At 38.7% G+C, this 15,281-nt stretch overlaps 1 protein-coding gene across 4 annotated transcripts in view; it reads right to left on the bottom strand.

Annotated features, from left to right (window-relative positions):
- SNX29 (sorting nexin 29) overlaps nt 1-15,281 on the bottom strand; it is a 126,692-nt gene that overhangs the window by 53,554 nt on the left and 57,857 nt on the right. For all 4 annotated transcript variants that reach the window (XR_012837849.1, XM_075767363.1, XM_075767364.1 and 1 more), the window contains 3 exons: nt 13,282-13,398; nt 10,519-10,574; nt 9,465-9,546 (listed from right to left, as the gene is read on the bottom strand). Coding sequence is in view for 3 of the 4 variants with exons in the window: in XM_075767363.1 (XP_075623478.1) it covers nt 9,465-9,546; nt 10,519-10,574; nt 13,282-13,398 (255 nt within the window). In the remaining variant the exon portion in view is untranslated. The remainder of the gene's footprint in view (nt 1-9,464; nt 9,547-10,518; nt 10,575-13,281; nt 13,399-15,281) is intronic.

Here is a 15,281-nt window from a genome sequence, read left to right as displayed (position 1 = left end):
GGGATTGGAACTACCTTTTGTTCCTATTTCATAGTGTGCTCTTCTGAGAGGAGTGATGCATTTCAATCTATTTAGGAAACTTTTATCAAAATTATTTCTGTACTCAAAACACATAGAAGTAGTAACAGGTATGAATCCAAAGGGGAAGCATATAGAAAAACGGAAGAAACAGTTACATTTCTTGGCTTTGCTTTAGGACAATGGGATTCTCGTTAGAATACAAATTCAAGCTGAATTCTCCAAAGTTACCTTTGAAGTGTGAGAAATGAATACAAATGCAGGTTATATTTTGACACAGTTGCAGGACTGCATTTATGTTCAAGTTCTTTCTTTGAAAATGACCCAATTTAAGAATTTCTGCATAATGAAAAACAAACAGAACAATGAAACTTTTCAGCTGTGAGATGAACAGCTTTTTGTGTGCCTTTCTACGTACAGAGACATAACAGGAATTAAAGTGAACAAGCTTTTATCTCATGAGACCATTTTATCTACTTGCACAAAGACTGCAAATACCGTCATATATTTTGTAATGTTAAATCTTCAACTTTTTTATATTTACTTCGTAAAAATGAACAATACAGCATCAAATATATGAGAGAACGCACTTCAAAGCGTGAACCTTAAAACCAGTCAATATTGTTTGACTAAACAGAAAAACGTCGTGGGTTTTAGGCCTCTCCACTCCATTACATGCACGCAAACTAACGTTCCATGTTTCTGCAGTGACAGTTCTGCTTCTGTTACCAAAACAGCACTGAAGTGCCTGGACGCTGAAGAACAAAAGCAGCATGCCTACAACTTCTGCTGGATGGAATCAATACCTTTTTTTGTTTTTAATACAAATCAAATCAGCACAGAAGATTTCGCTCAATAACAGGGTTAGCTCCTTTTGACAGTGAAACACTACTTATAATGTCCCAAAATAATTAACCATTTCACAAACGTGCCATTTGACCTGATAGTCATTGCAACAACTGACAACCTGTGCAGTGAAGGAAGGGGGAATGGCCTGAAGCTGCAGGAGGAGCTGCAGCACCCTGTGAGGGTGCTGAGGCCCTGGCACAGGGTGCCCAGAGAAGCTGTGGCTGCCCCTGGCTCCCTGGCAGTGTTCAAGGCCAGGTTGGATGGGGCTTTGGGCAACCGGGGCTAGTGGAGGGTGTCCCTGCCCATGGCAGGGATGGCACTAGATGGGCTTTGAGGTCCCTGCCCACCCAAACCAGTCTGGGATTCTACACTGTAAGTTTCTGCAGAAGAGAATACAGGTAAAATGACAGAGCTGCTGGCTTCTTCTCCAAATAGAGTACTGTGGGTGCTCTGGCCAGGGAACGGAGGGTGTCTCACCAGTGTGCAGGCAGGAGCATGCAGGTACCGTGAACAGCCCCTTCATCTGAAGGCATACTGCTCTTCCTTCAGAAGGGCAGTGGAGAGGGAAAACAGAACATCATTTACAGTAACATAAAAAGAAGTATTACGAGAAAAGATATCAGTCAATATTAAACAGTAAGACTGAAGACAGTCAAAGGAATAAAAACGTTGGAAGAATGTTTATTGATGATAATCTTGGGGGGGTCCTATTCACATGCAAATAGCAACAGTCTTGTCTGATTAGCACGTTCATCTTTAATCTTACTTGGTATAATCTAAAATGTTTACTGCTTTGCAAACAAGGCAGATTTGCAAGTAGCCATTTAAATATTGATATCACTTTAAGAATCACAAAATCTCAGTTTCATTATCTTAAGTGTCAGCCATTGGTAATTATAGCAACAAAAGGCATGACTAATGGCATTTGCCGTACACTTCACAGGAAAATGCAATCCGTATGTATGCAGAAAATAACAAGATACTCTACAGTTGAAAAATATGACAAAATAGTATTATTGCAATAATCATCTTGCTTTACAGGTACTAAAGAAACTGCAACTAACTATCACCATCTAGAGGTAAAACGTAAATGCAAAATTTTAGGTTTTATTCTGATCTGGATTCTGTCTTTATCCCTATGAATATACTGGATGAGACTTTATTTTCTAATTATTTTCTCACAAAAGATTCCCAAAAAAGACAGGCATCAAACTCCACAGATGACAAACAGCCATCATCAGAAAGCAACTAGTTAACTAGAGAAGACAGGATGTTTGTAACGGAAGAGTAGACTTTTGCTGGTATGACCCTGATTTTACAATGCTGCCTAATATCTAAATCACCTGTTTAAAGGACTACGTTTTTTTAACTGTTACTTTGTACAAACTATATTGGTTTCTTCATATGTGGCTAGGTCCTTTAATACTTATAATTAATGAGTTGACCACTTACTAATAGCCATCACAAAGTTTGTAAGAGAATAAACCTCTGAAGCTTCTTTTGGACTCCAAGTGGACAACTGTAATTGTTCCAATGTCCTCGTAGAAGTTGTTGTTACAACGATCTAGTCTGAGCTCCTGTCACAGCCCAGATAATTTCATCCAGTAACATCTATATAATCCTTATGATTTGTTGATTCACAATAAGGACATTAACTAGTCATCTCATTAATCTTTCTACTCAGGTGCAAAATTAATTATACTAGTAATCTGTCAGCACTAATGACTGGGAAGAGAGTAGTCAAGATATCAACCTGAAGCAAAACAAAGCTGAGCAAATAGAGAGAAGATGTGCTTCTGAAAACAGTAGAATGAGCTTGCCATGCATAGAAGAGAAACACTAGTGGAAGGAAAGGGATTTCCTAATCATACCTATTATGTCCATTTTAGGAGTACATTAGTCATTCTTAGCACAGTGTTACAAGGGCCACTCACATTTAGTTAATCCTACACCACAACCTCCAAGTCTCTTCCACTGTACTGTTACTGCAAGGCATAGGATTTCAACAGTTCAGAAGAATATTTGGTGAATTATGAAATGTATTTTATTCAGTGCACTTAAATATGAACAAAAGGTATAGTGATATTTATCCAGTAAAGTTGCCCATCTTCCAAAATATTGCTATCCAGATATTTCCTGAGAAAGATGTCATGTCTTTGTGTTCGGACTGATTTTTCTTCAATGTAATTAGCTCAATTATTTTCTACACCCATGTAAGCTTCCAGTACTCACCAACTCTGTGGCAAAATGTCTTGCACCCCCAATTACATGTTGTGGAAAAAAACCCACTGTCACGCACTTGTTTTGAAACTGCAAGCTAGTAGTTTCAATGGATGCTCCAATTTGCATTTTGAAACAGTTAAAAGATTTCTCCATGTCTTTCATGATTTGAAAGACTGCTCTTATTCCCCTCTCAGCTGTCTGTCTTGCAGGCTCAGAATTTCTAATATGCTCCTCAAATAAAAAAGCTTCTATCTTCACTCGTATTCTTTCCAGTTTTGATATATTTCTTTGGAAGGTCTAGAACTGCACACAGATAAGCCAGAGGTTATACATGCCATAATAGAGTTTTCTGGTTTTCTATCCCTTTCCTAAAAATTTCTGACAACTTGGTTTTTAGACCTCCCTAAACCCTTTTAGAAATTGTGTCGGATTAGCTACTTTAAAATCTTCGGGCACCCAAACCAGAAGCTATTGATCACTCAGTTTTCAGCTATTTCACTCTTGGATTCCTGGTGAACTGCGTGTGGAGATTTATTGTTTATTTGTTCAATAAGATCTTCTACTGGTATTTCATTTGAAACAGACAATCTGCTAATTCTCCACAAGGAATTATCCAGAATGGGAATACCACATAACAGCTCCGTGGTGAACAGCGATTTTAAAAGATGTGTTTTTCTGTTACCATTTTACGTTCTGAGGCCACCCTCTTCAGCTCGAGCAGTTGTCCCCCGACGTTAGCTAGGGGCCTCTTCCTGACACGTACAAAAGAGACCGTGAGGTTTTATGCTTTTGGAACCTGTAAGAGGCTTGTAACACTGTATTTCTGCTTTTGTCCTCCAGAATGAGTACGTTCCTCTATTTTGCTTTCGAGAGGACTTTAATTCTTTATTTTTTTAAAATGTATTTATTTACTTGTAATAACTTTTTTTATTCTTAAGATTCATAACCAGTAAACGCTGCCAGTTAAACATTACTGCAAGAGTGCTGTGTAAGTCTACAAATACAGCAGTCTGATTAAAATTTCCACGTCTAATAGGATTCATGGTAAAATGTTGCTTGCTTTCAGAGTCCACAACCATATTTCTGAGCTTGTCCAGAATCCTTAATCCTTAACAGAAATTAAAGAAACTATTTGATGGTTGAAACTATGTGACAAGTACGCTGGAGCTGAAAGCTTTTCCTTCTATATTCACTGAAGAATAACGTCTGGGTTTTTCTAAGGACGGAAGATGTACTGATTTTGAGCAGGACATCTGAAACATACCGAAATATTAAAATGACACAAAAAGAAATGCTTTGAAATGCCCTTCAAAACAGCATTACACATCTGCATTAAATTAAAAAAAAAAATTAAAAAGCAAGCACTAGAACAAAACTCCTGCTGGAGTCTATTCTTCTCCTGTACAAGTCAGGCCCTCCTGATATGCAAATTAACATTCATTCGTTTCCTTTCCTGGTTTAAGAAGCACAAATGCAAAACTGGCATTGATTTTGAAGAGGCACAGCTACCCAGCTTTATTTCTCCTGATTCTTATATTCTTAAGAAGCATTTGTGAGTCCAGGAAAAAAAGATGACAGATACTGTGGAGCTGTGAGGTTCATACTTTTCAAATGTTAGGGTCAAACTATTTGAGGTGCTCTGCAATTCTTCTCACCCTCTTTTGGTCATTTCCAAGGCACATGATACGTATACAGTAGTTTATTTTCTGCTAGAAAATACGCATCTATGAGCAAAAAGAGACAGAAGAGGCACACCAATTCTAAAGTGCATCAACGATAAGTGTGACACAGCAAGTCTCTGCTGGCACGCTGCCTTCCTCCCTCCATCAAGTGAAATGCTCCAGAGATACACCATTTCAAATCAGCCAGGGTGAACAAGCTGGCTCCTAACAGGAGGGGAGAGGAGGACAATCGCCTTAGCTTTCTAATAACAGAAAGTGCAGACGAAATCAAGCCACGGTAGAAATACATTTACAAGAACTGCATTTGGCAAAGCAACGGTCAAAGCCCATGCCCTTCTGAAACATCTGCATTTGGCAGCAACACCGTACCTTAACAGTACTGCACACACGATCTAACTGGCAGGCAGGCTAAGCCTCTTAAGGCTAATTTCCAATTAGCTTTAAGCACAGTCAAAAGCATTTAGCATATCTAAAATGATGCTTACCCAAACCCAAAGTTTCAAACTTTGCCGGTTCCCACTGGCACACGTTAGCTTTCTCCAACGTTCATTTGACATCTTTTTCTCAAAACTAACCAGCACAACCAAGAGTCAGTTTTTCATCTCAAGTTACAGTTAAGTACTCGCAGAGAAATCTGAACTCCAGAAGACATTGGTAATGATCTCGATGCTAGCAACATTCTGCAACATTCCTACTTTCCTTTACATTGAAATACTACAAGCAATTTCTCGTGTAGCTGATACAAAGAATTATACGTGCATTTTAATTTTCTGCCATTGGAGAAATAAATGATAAAGCAGCAAAAATACTGTTTATTATGAATAAGAGGACTCTCTCAGAAAAGAGCTCCGTCATTTATCCTGTCACTCCCAGTCCTCGTCTGTTCATTACATACTGGTAGTCTGGTAAATAAATATATCTTCTACAATTTCAACATTGACTCAAATTCCCTGTAATCAGGGGCACATGTTTTGGCAGAGATTTAACAAGATAAATGCATAGTGTCATTACTGAGGCTATTCTGAAGTTTTATAAATTAACACTTTCCTGGTAGCTATAAAACGCAGAATATGTATTCGGCAAGCACATGACTATATATTTGATCAGAGATGTGGCAATCACTTCAGGCGTTTTGCCATGGTGCTCTGGTACAGACTGTATGTCTATTTAGGAAAATTTCTTTTTTTCACATGCACAGTGGCCGACAACAAAGTTATTGGCTAGACAGATACTCTTCCCAGTTGTACTCCTGTTACTGAGATCAAAAACTAGTAGGAATGCCATTAATGTATTCTTCCATAAGGAAAGATCTCAGCAGGTACCAAGATCAAAGGTAAATAAGAATTAAAGAAGTTTTAGTCACCTCTACAGGTAATTCTTGCTAGCTTTTTCTAAATTGTAGAAGACAAAGTTAAGCCAATACACAACTGTTCACCAGAGGAATTCTATGACATTCCGTGTCATTCTGTAATTAAAGACAAACTAGTCCGACCTCAGATATTCTAGGTCTGTTCTGGACAGCCGCTGCTAACTTTCCACATTGCACATGTCCGTAAATTGCTAGCATGAATAGATAAAGGATAGAGCATATTCAGAAGAATTTGTACATTTTTCAAATACATACACCAATAAACTGAATTTTACACACTGTGAATGATGCGCAACGTTATGAATATATGTAGACATAAAGAACCTATAAGATTCTCAAAATTGTCTTTTTGTAAATCTAGACTTTTAGAATCTTGCAATGATATTTTGCTTCCTTTTTTTCCTCTTCTCAAGAGGCTTAGCCTTCAATCACAAGTTCTCTGTTTTCTGTTGATGATGAGTAATGGATGAAGTCTATTAAAACCCACTCTGTACCAGCACAACATGTTTTCTAAAATGCTATGCCAATGACAAATAAGGTGCAAAAGCACAATAAAATCGCCTAACTTTTGTTCACGTCACTGTAGTTAGGCCCCTAACCAAAGCAAACTGAGAGCAACACCTAGCCCTCTACTCCAACAGATTTTGGATAAAACCCTGAACCTCTTATAAATAGAGAAGCTTCGTTTACCTCAATATTTTTCCTATTAAAAAAGAATGTGCATCGATAGTATGTATGACTTCTGCATACTTTCCAGGGTTTCATGATGCCATTTGTCCAGTCATCTACAGTCAAACTGCATGAAAAGTATTGAACTCTTTAGTAAGTAAAATTAAAAATAAATGAAATTCTTCAAAGAATTCATGTTTTTTAATCCAGATCTAATATACCTTAATGAAAAGCACTTTATTACTTAAAAAAAAAAAAAATAAAAGATTTGACATATTAGATAGCAACCTTATAACTAGTTTCTGGTTCATGTCTTAGTAGTAATGACACTAACAAAACTCAAAATACAAAGGCAAGTTTAATAATAAAAAAAGATTCTTTCTTCCCCTTCAACCAAAGAGAATGCAACTGAAAAAGCAAATAATAAAATTAAAATTGTTGATAAAAATGCAACTATTTGCAAGACACGCAAATTCGCCATGGCCCTTTTTCAAACAGGTATGTGCTTACGTGCTTTTCTTTCATTTCTTCTTACGTTCTTTCTGGCCATTTAACCACTCAGGACCTCCAAACTGGCAGCACTTATTTTTAAACAAAATGGCCTGCCTATGCAATAATAACGTTATTAGTGCACTTAAGAACCTTTAATAGCATACGAAGACCGTTTTCCTCCCATTCCTTCATCTATCACAGCCTCTCCTCTTGCTAAAGAGCTGCCTATAGCCAAACTCTCTGCTCATCCACAATTATTTTGTTTCTACTTCTCACCAATCAAATGAGCAAAACCTGTGTGAGCAACAGATGAGTAAAGATGCCTGAGAAAGCCACAGGTTTTACTACTTATTCACAACAGAATCTTAAAACAGAATCTTAAAACAGAAATGAGCTGAGAGTGCTCTTCTTTGCAATGAGTCTCCCACTGCAACAATTCATGCTCACAATTTGCTAATTAGAAATTATGTTAACTTTTCATATAAATAGAAAAAAAACGTGGAGCTGTGTTCATTGCATCCACACGAGCCTTCCCATATACCAGGAAAAGACGAGACCAACTACTGGGCCATATTCCCCTTCTCCTGTCGTTCACATAACAGCAGATATCAGTAACATTAGAAAGACACAAAATTAATGCTGTACAGACAGTACTGTTACATGTCATTTCTCACCATCATTAACAAGTGTGCCAAGCCAAACAGTCAGAAATGCACCTAAAAATTAAAGGGATATTCTGGGTGCCTTCATTTCAATCTGTACTGCAGATATAACTCAAAAAAAGCCAGAGAATGTAGAAATTCCAGTGTCATATTGTTGCAAACGCAAAAGACCTCATTGTTCAGATAACTAAAATAAGACAATTCCAGAAAAATATTTGGTATCTGCCAGAAACTCAAAATTTCTACGCAACTTCAGGAAAAGAAAAAAAAACCCACAAAGAAGATCATTCTGGGGTACATCACATTCCAGACATAAAAATGCTTGAGGAAAGACTGAACTTTTAAAACTCAAGGAGTGCTGGGAGAGATGAAATCCACCCAACAGAGTGGGACAAGATCATCTTTGTCAACAGGCTGACCAACTCGGTGAGGAAATGGTGCATGGGGTGGAGAGCAGGTGGTGCGTGGTGATAGGGAGAAACCTCAGAAATGGCAAAGTATGGTGAAAAGAATAAAACAGAGCAACCTAGGAAACCAGCAGGAGAAACCAGAGCTCCTCTGGTGGTCACAGAACTGCAACACCGTTGGAGTAAGATGTGGTGGAGTGGGATACAGATGCTGCCTTAGCAGCCCGGGCTCTGGGTTTGAGAATGCGTCACCAGTGACAGCAGAGTGGAGGGACGTGTGAGAGCCAGACAGACAAAAATAACCACGCTTGTCAACAGGTTCAGTTTCCACAAATACTTGTGCACCTGAATTTGATTGATTATTCAATGCTTTTGAACAAACTACAAACCGTTCAGTATTGTTGGCTTTTCTTTCCAGTAGCTAAAGTCTTATTTTTCATTGTCTTTTACTGGCAAAAGGTGGCTGTTTTCCTGTACTTTTCAACTATCTGCCAGCACTTCATAAATGATTCAAGATTCTACAAAAATCATCATTTGGAGTGAGAGGAATGTTAAAAAGCTTCAGAAATCTTGTTCAGAGCTAAGAATATGTGGCTGAAACAAAAGTGGAAGATTTTTGCAGCTGCTAATAATCCACAAATGAAGAAATACAAACAGCCTGGGCCAGCATATTAAAAAGTCTTTAAAGTTTGCCCTGCCATTCTATCCATGGAGGGGGTAACTGTTCTGAAGCCGAGAATCTAGGAATCAAGGAACAGCACAGGGTTTCAATGCTTCACCTACGAGGCAGGCAGGGAGCACAACCCCTAACTTCAGAACACACTATGAACATGGGAATGACACGCAGCGAAGGCTTGTTGCACCATTCAAAATGGGTTTGAGCGAGCTACGACAGTAAGCCACATCTGTCTGTCTGTCAAGCAACACGTCTGTCACTGATATCCCCCAAACTGAAACAGAATATGTGCAGCATATTGAAGAAGGCATTATTGAACTGCACTCCCTGGCCAATGCAGTCATCTTATTAGCGTGCTTCATCATCATTTCAGTCAGAAACTTTGACACAGAACCTGTGTTAAGATGGCTCTCTTACCTGATAAACATGGAATGCATTAGCAGCTTTTCCACGCAGAAAGACTGAAGGAATCCAAACATTAATAAGAGCACGGTTTGATCTGAGGAGGAGAGAGAAAAACTTAAAATAGGGAATCATATTTATGTAGAAGAATTGCAAAGCAACTACCTCCGGTGATTTAGATAATGATCAAAGTGATCGACAAAGCAAATTAACATTTCAAATGGAGTATCAGAAAAATTGTAGTTCTGCCTGAATCTTTTATACCTGCTGTATCTAAAAGTGTTCCCTAAAATTAACATAACAAAAAAAGAGCACTGAAACAATTCCCTTTGTGGGATTTTGGGTTTGCTTGGATGTTTTTTTACAACGTGCATGTGACAACATTTGATTATACATATGAAACAAGAACTATTCATTTCCACAAACTCAACGTTTTGGTCCACAAAACTCAGCAAAACCCAAGCTCATTAAATAACAGAAGAACACTGCACAATTATGGAGAAGCCACTTCCATCCACTCTTTGTAATTCATCTCCAAATTTCTATGATTCAAAGACACCAGCTATATTTTCACCCCCTCATCCACTAAAAGCCAGATTCATTAGTCTGACTAATAAAGGCAAACCTCCAAATCACACCACTCTGGAACACTCTGGGATGACCAGCTGGGTTGTGTGGGGGTGTAGTACTACTTGTATGCATTGATGGGGAGCTACGCTGTAACGATGAGAAAGTCCACCACATTGTGAGTAGCACCTAGCATCTATCAAACCCAAAGCCACTGAAAACAGTAACTTTTTGGTGCTTTGTTAGAATACCAAGACCTAGTGCACTGAAAGAGCGCTCCAAGAGAAGCTTCATAAATCTAAACTCCTTGCATCATCATCATTAAAAATTATGCTAAGCACAGACTGTGCAGCTCTCCGTACTTTTTTAACAATGGAACATCACAGCTGAGAATTCAGTTATTGGAAACAATATAGGAAAAGCAAAGGACTGAATCTGTTTGCTTATTCTTCTTTCCCATAAAGACAGTAGAAGAGAAAACTATGTGTGTTATGAAACTTACATTTCAAAATCTGACAAACTCTGATCTTCAGATGTTTGACTCAAATCTCCAGGGACCTGTATTTACAAAACAGAAGTAATTCCCACACACTGGTTATTATGCTTTCTATTAAGAGAGCACAGTATTATAAGGAAATTACAATTCAATATTCAATTTTTTTAAATGCCAATAGAAACTGAGAAACAATAAAACAAAAATAAATCACCATGCAACGGGATTATGCACATAACACCCTTGCGAGTTCTTCATGTTTGAATTTGCTATAGTTTTGTAAAGAAAAAGATTGGGGTTTGTAAAAGCATGTAATTTTGAAAGGTATAGAAAACCCAGATAAAAAGCATCATTATTAGGCCTTTATAAGTAAGGTGTGCCAAAACAAAGTACATTGTGTGTATAAACAATTTATGGGAAGAGATGAAGCATATAAAACCTAGCGATCACTTGCTTTTACAGCCAACATTCCACTAAGACACACGATCATTTTATTTTAGCTGTGTTCTTACAAAACATTATATAGCTACAGAAGTCCATAAAGACGGCAATGATGGACTAACGCCTGCAGAGTCAAAAGAAGTCGCAGTCATGAGGAAACAAGATTGAAACAGCAATAGCTTTTTGCCTTACTTTAAAGCTAGTTAAACATGAAAGGGTACCTTCTCTCCTTTAAATACCGTAAAATGTGAAGCGTACCCCAGAATAGTTTGTGTGTTTCGATGAAGAAAAACAGCAAAAAGTTGTGAACTTCAGAGACAGCTTCTACATTAGTTAAACATTGGTTCAGTGTATCTCTCGTGTGTTGCATGCATATTACTATTTTTCAGAATATTTGCTGCCTAAGAAACTTAAATATATATTACTGCTTATTGTAAAGCAGTATTTATTTATTGCAAAGCAATATAAAATTGCAAAGGGGACTAAATAAAATCTCCTTCCCAGGCATTTTGACAGACCAGCTTGAGACCTCCCAATACACAAGCCACAACTGAATTTTGCATGCCAGGATTAACAGGGTACGCCTCAGCAAAAACTGAATCATTCCTGCCAGAGAAAGGAAAAGAAGAAAAGGACTGTGCAGAGCCAAGACAGCTCCAGGACACACACACAGGGCATGTATATGGTGCTGGAACACCTCTGCTGCCCTTTTTAGGGGGATGAGGAGGGAAGGGGACCACCATCAGCTGTTCCCCACGAGCCCACCCTCAGTGGCAGCACACGCTTGGCTTTCCCGGGCTGCTGTGCCAGAGAACAGAATCTTCTCTCTTGCCTACTACCCACACCCTCTCTTTACCTATACCTGAAGGGGCAAACCTTGCCTCCAGATATACACAGTTATTTTCATCAACATCAGCAAGAGTTTTGCATAAAAACCTCACAACCAGAGTGTGGACTTTGGAAATAAGAAAAAGGATGGCATTAATGAGTTCCAGTGCTTGCACTTCTGTGTTGAAACAGACTGGTTACTGACTGTGAGATGGTAACTGAAGTGTTGCTCATTGTAATGCACACACAGTGCTGGAGTACATCAAAGTACTTCCCTATACCCTTGAAAGCACATACTTTTTGTTTTAATATTCCTCTGTTTGTTGCAGAAGTTCTGCAACCCAATAACTAGAAATTTGGAAAGATCATTTATAAATTACAGCCATTAAAATTGATTATCAGCATTAAAAGGAAAAGAAAAGACTGTGAACAATCACGGAAGCTATTTTTATAACAAATTAAGTTTTGTACTATTTTAATAATAAAATGTTCAGAGCTTGGCTGATACTTTCAAACAAGTAAAAGGGAGATCGGATATTCATACCCCACAATTTCTGGCAGTTACACCCTTTACCAACTTTGACAGTTCTAACGAGAGTCTACTAAGTAACAGACTATCAGCACAGAGTTTGGTTTACTAATATAGAATTAAAATGTATCCACCTCTTACTTTAATGCAGAAGTCCTCAGGACTGTATTCAATTCACGCTTTCACTTTGGACAATAGCAACTAATAACAACTAGCATTTAGCTAGCCCTTAAAAATACAGTACCACTTCCACTGCTTCAAAAGTTCTAGGACTTCGTTTTCTCTCGGTATCGGATACATTAAAACATATTATCAAAACCTAAGTACTGGAGTAGGATATGGAGATACATGGTTAAAAACAACCTATCTGAACAGGGAAACACAGCCCAACACCTCCAACTAAGAAAGCACAGCTGTAATACTCATGTGATTTGTCATTTGTCATCTCCACACAATAAAGTGATTGTTTCCATCTAAAAGGCTGAAAATGATAGATGAAATCCTGCTTCTCTAACACACACGGAACTGCCATCAGCCACTTCATGTAAATGCTGTGATAAAACAGGCATGAATGCTTCCAGTGCAAACAAAAAAGTAAGGAGCAATACCACGTAATCGTATCAACAACCACATCCAAAGTGTGCCTCCCTCAGAAGATGGACAACTACTAGGAACATTCCTGACTCCTTCTGTTTCCTTCCTGTTTATTTTCCAATTTCAACCAAATCTGTTAACACAAAAAGCTGAAGTGAAGCAATAGTTGGTAGAAAACAATTTTATCATCTGAATATATCTGGTTTACATTCCATTCTGCTAAAGAGAATCAGAGACTATCAAAAACACAAGAACACAAAAGGTGTTCTTGACAGATGTGCTATTCACTTATAAGCTAATATATATTTTATTTCATCACAAGTAATGGTTTTGAGCTTATTCCAGAGTGGTGTTCTACACAGTGATAAACACACACTTACGGGCCCTCTCAAATCAATCAGTTCTTGTCTCATCTGGGACACAAGAGCTTCTTTGGCCATCAGAGCACGGTGCAGCCTCTCGTTGAATTCAATCAGTTCCCCATGCATTTCAGCTACCTGAAAAACAAAGCCAAGAGATAATTGTGTTCTAAACTGAATGAACCTCACACTATGTAATTTCTTACATGTATATCAAGTTTTCTTTATATTTTTTTATTTTACCATACTCTCCAAGTAGTGTGTCTCATTGCTAATGCATTAGTTGGAACTGATCATTAAGAACAGACACTGTTATAATAATTTTGACTCATGCCTTGAAATGTAGGTTTTGATACTGAATTCCATAGGAAAAGATATAACTCTATGTCCAATTCCTGTCAGAGGAGACCCTATGGCAACTGATGCTAACACCTATTAGCTTTTGTTCTCAGTTTAATTCTTCAATGAACACAGCACTCAACAGTTACAAACTAATCACAATATTCCGAACTGGGAATAATGCAAAATGCACAAACTGCACTAAACTTTGTCAATAATTCATGAGTAATATATTCTGCACTCTTACATGGAGCTTGATTAGGACTGGAGCTAGAAGTCCACTCATCCCAGGCAAATCTGTGAGGGGTCAAAGGAGCATAAACACTGCAGTTACGCTGTGCCACAAGTTGTTGTGCATAGGTAAGTAGTGTGGCCTCAAGCAATATCGAGCTACATCTGCACTTGCCATTTTTGAGTCAAAGCGTCAAGAAAGCACCAACTGATGCAGGGTGGTTATGAAAGCGAGCAGGGCTGGGTGAATGACAAGGATGAAAAGTGTACCAATTTACAAAAGCAAACGATGTTTAAGTTGGTTCCCTGCCAAGAGAAGCAAGAAACAATAAAACTCAAATCAAGGTTAAAGATGGTATTGAGCTCTGGAGTGTTTCTTATGCAGAAGTGAAGTGTAAACCTGCAGCTTAAGGGGGAAGAACTCCAAAAGGACAAGGGTTCCCAAATGGCAAAGGTCTAAAAAAAAGCAGTAACGTGTTATCATCAGGAGAGTGTGATGGGGAAACTAGCAGAAACAGGGAGCAAGGCTAAAAGAAACTTAAAATCTGTGTTCAGCTAGTCCTATCAGAACCATTATACTATAAAATGGAATGAAAGTTTCAATTATGATGGATGGCCCATCAGTACACAATACATCTGGGGCAAGGGAGTTGTCTTGAAGTGATAATGTCACTGGTAGCCTTAGAGCAAAGAAATTTGAGCCAAAAAGTGTTTGTAGAATTATTTTCAAGGAAAAAGAAAGACTTCAGAACACCCCTCTGTTAGAGGTTTCCAACTACATCCTCCCTATATGACTCCTGTATTAGAGCAAAGGAATGCTGATGTCCGAGGTGGAGCTCCAGATGAGCAGTCCCGTGGCAGAGCAAGAAAAGCTACAATTTCAACGGCAGTCAGAGGAAAGCAGCAGCAGTGGTTGGCCCCTCGGTGGGAACAGCAGCCTACCACAACATCAGCGCGGTTAAACATGTTTTTCAGGTTACAGCAACTCTGGAAATGCCTCCTCATTTCGGCACCCAAAGCTCAGAGAGGAGCGAGGCAACAGGGCAACACGGTGAAAGCCCAGCTGAAGAGAGGAACACCAACATGGGCTACTGCCGAGCCTCATCAGCGTTCGGTTCCCTGCTGGAGACCGTTCACACGGTCTACGTGTTTCATGCTTTCCCCTTCTTCAATTACCACTCGGCCTTCTCCCTCTTCCCCAGGGAAGTTCCCCAAGATAAAGCAGTTTAATTCAATTCGTTTAATGTAGTGCTTTGTTCCAGAAAACCTGTAGCCCTCACATAATCAAGGCAAACAGAAAAAACGGCTCCAATTTGACAAGCGAGGAGTGGACATAGAATCGTAGAATAGAATCACAGAATGGTTTGGGTTGGAAGGGACCTTAAAGATCATCTAGTTCCAACTCCTCTGCCATGGGCAGGGACACCCTCCACTAGCCCAGGTTGCCCAAG

Source organism: Balearica regulorum, chromosome 15, assembly GCF_011004875.1.
Source record: "Balearica regulorum gibbericeps isolate bBalReg1 chromosome 15, bBalReg1.pri, whole genome shotgun sequence".
NCBI lineage: Eukaryota > Metazoa > Chordata > Aves > Gruiformes > Gruidae > Balearica > Balearica regulorum.
This window is presented reverse-complemented; position numbering and strand designations above follow the sequence as displayed.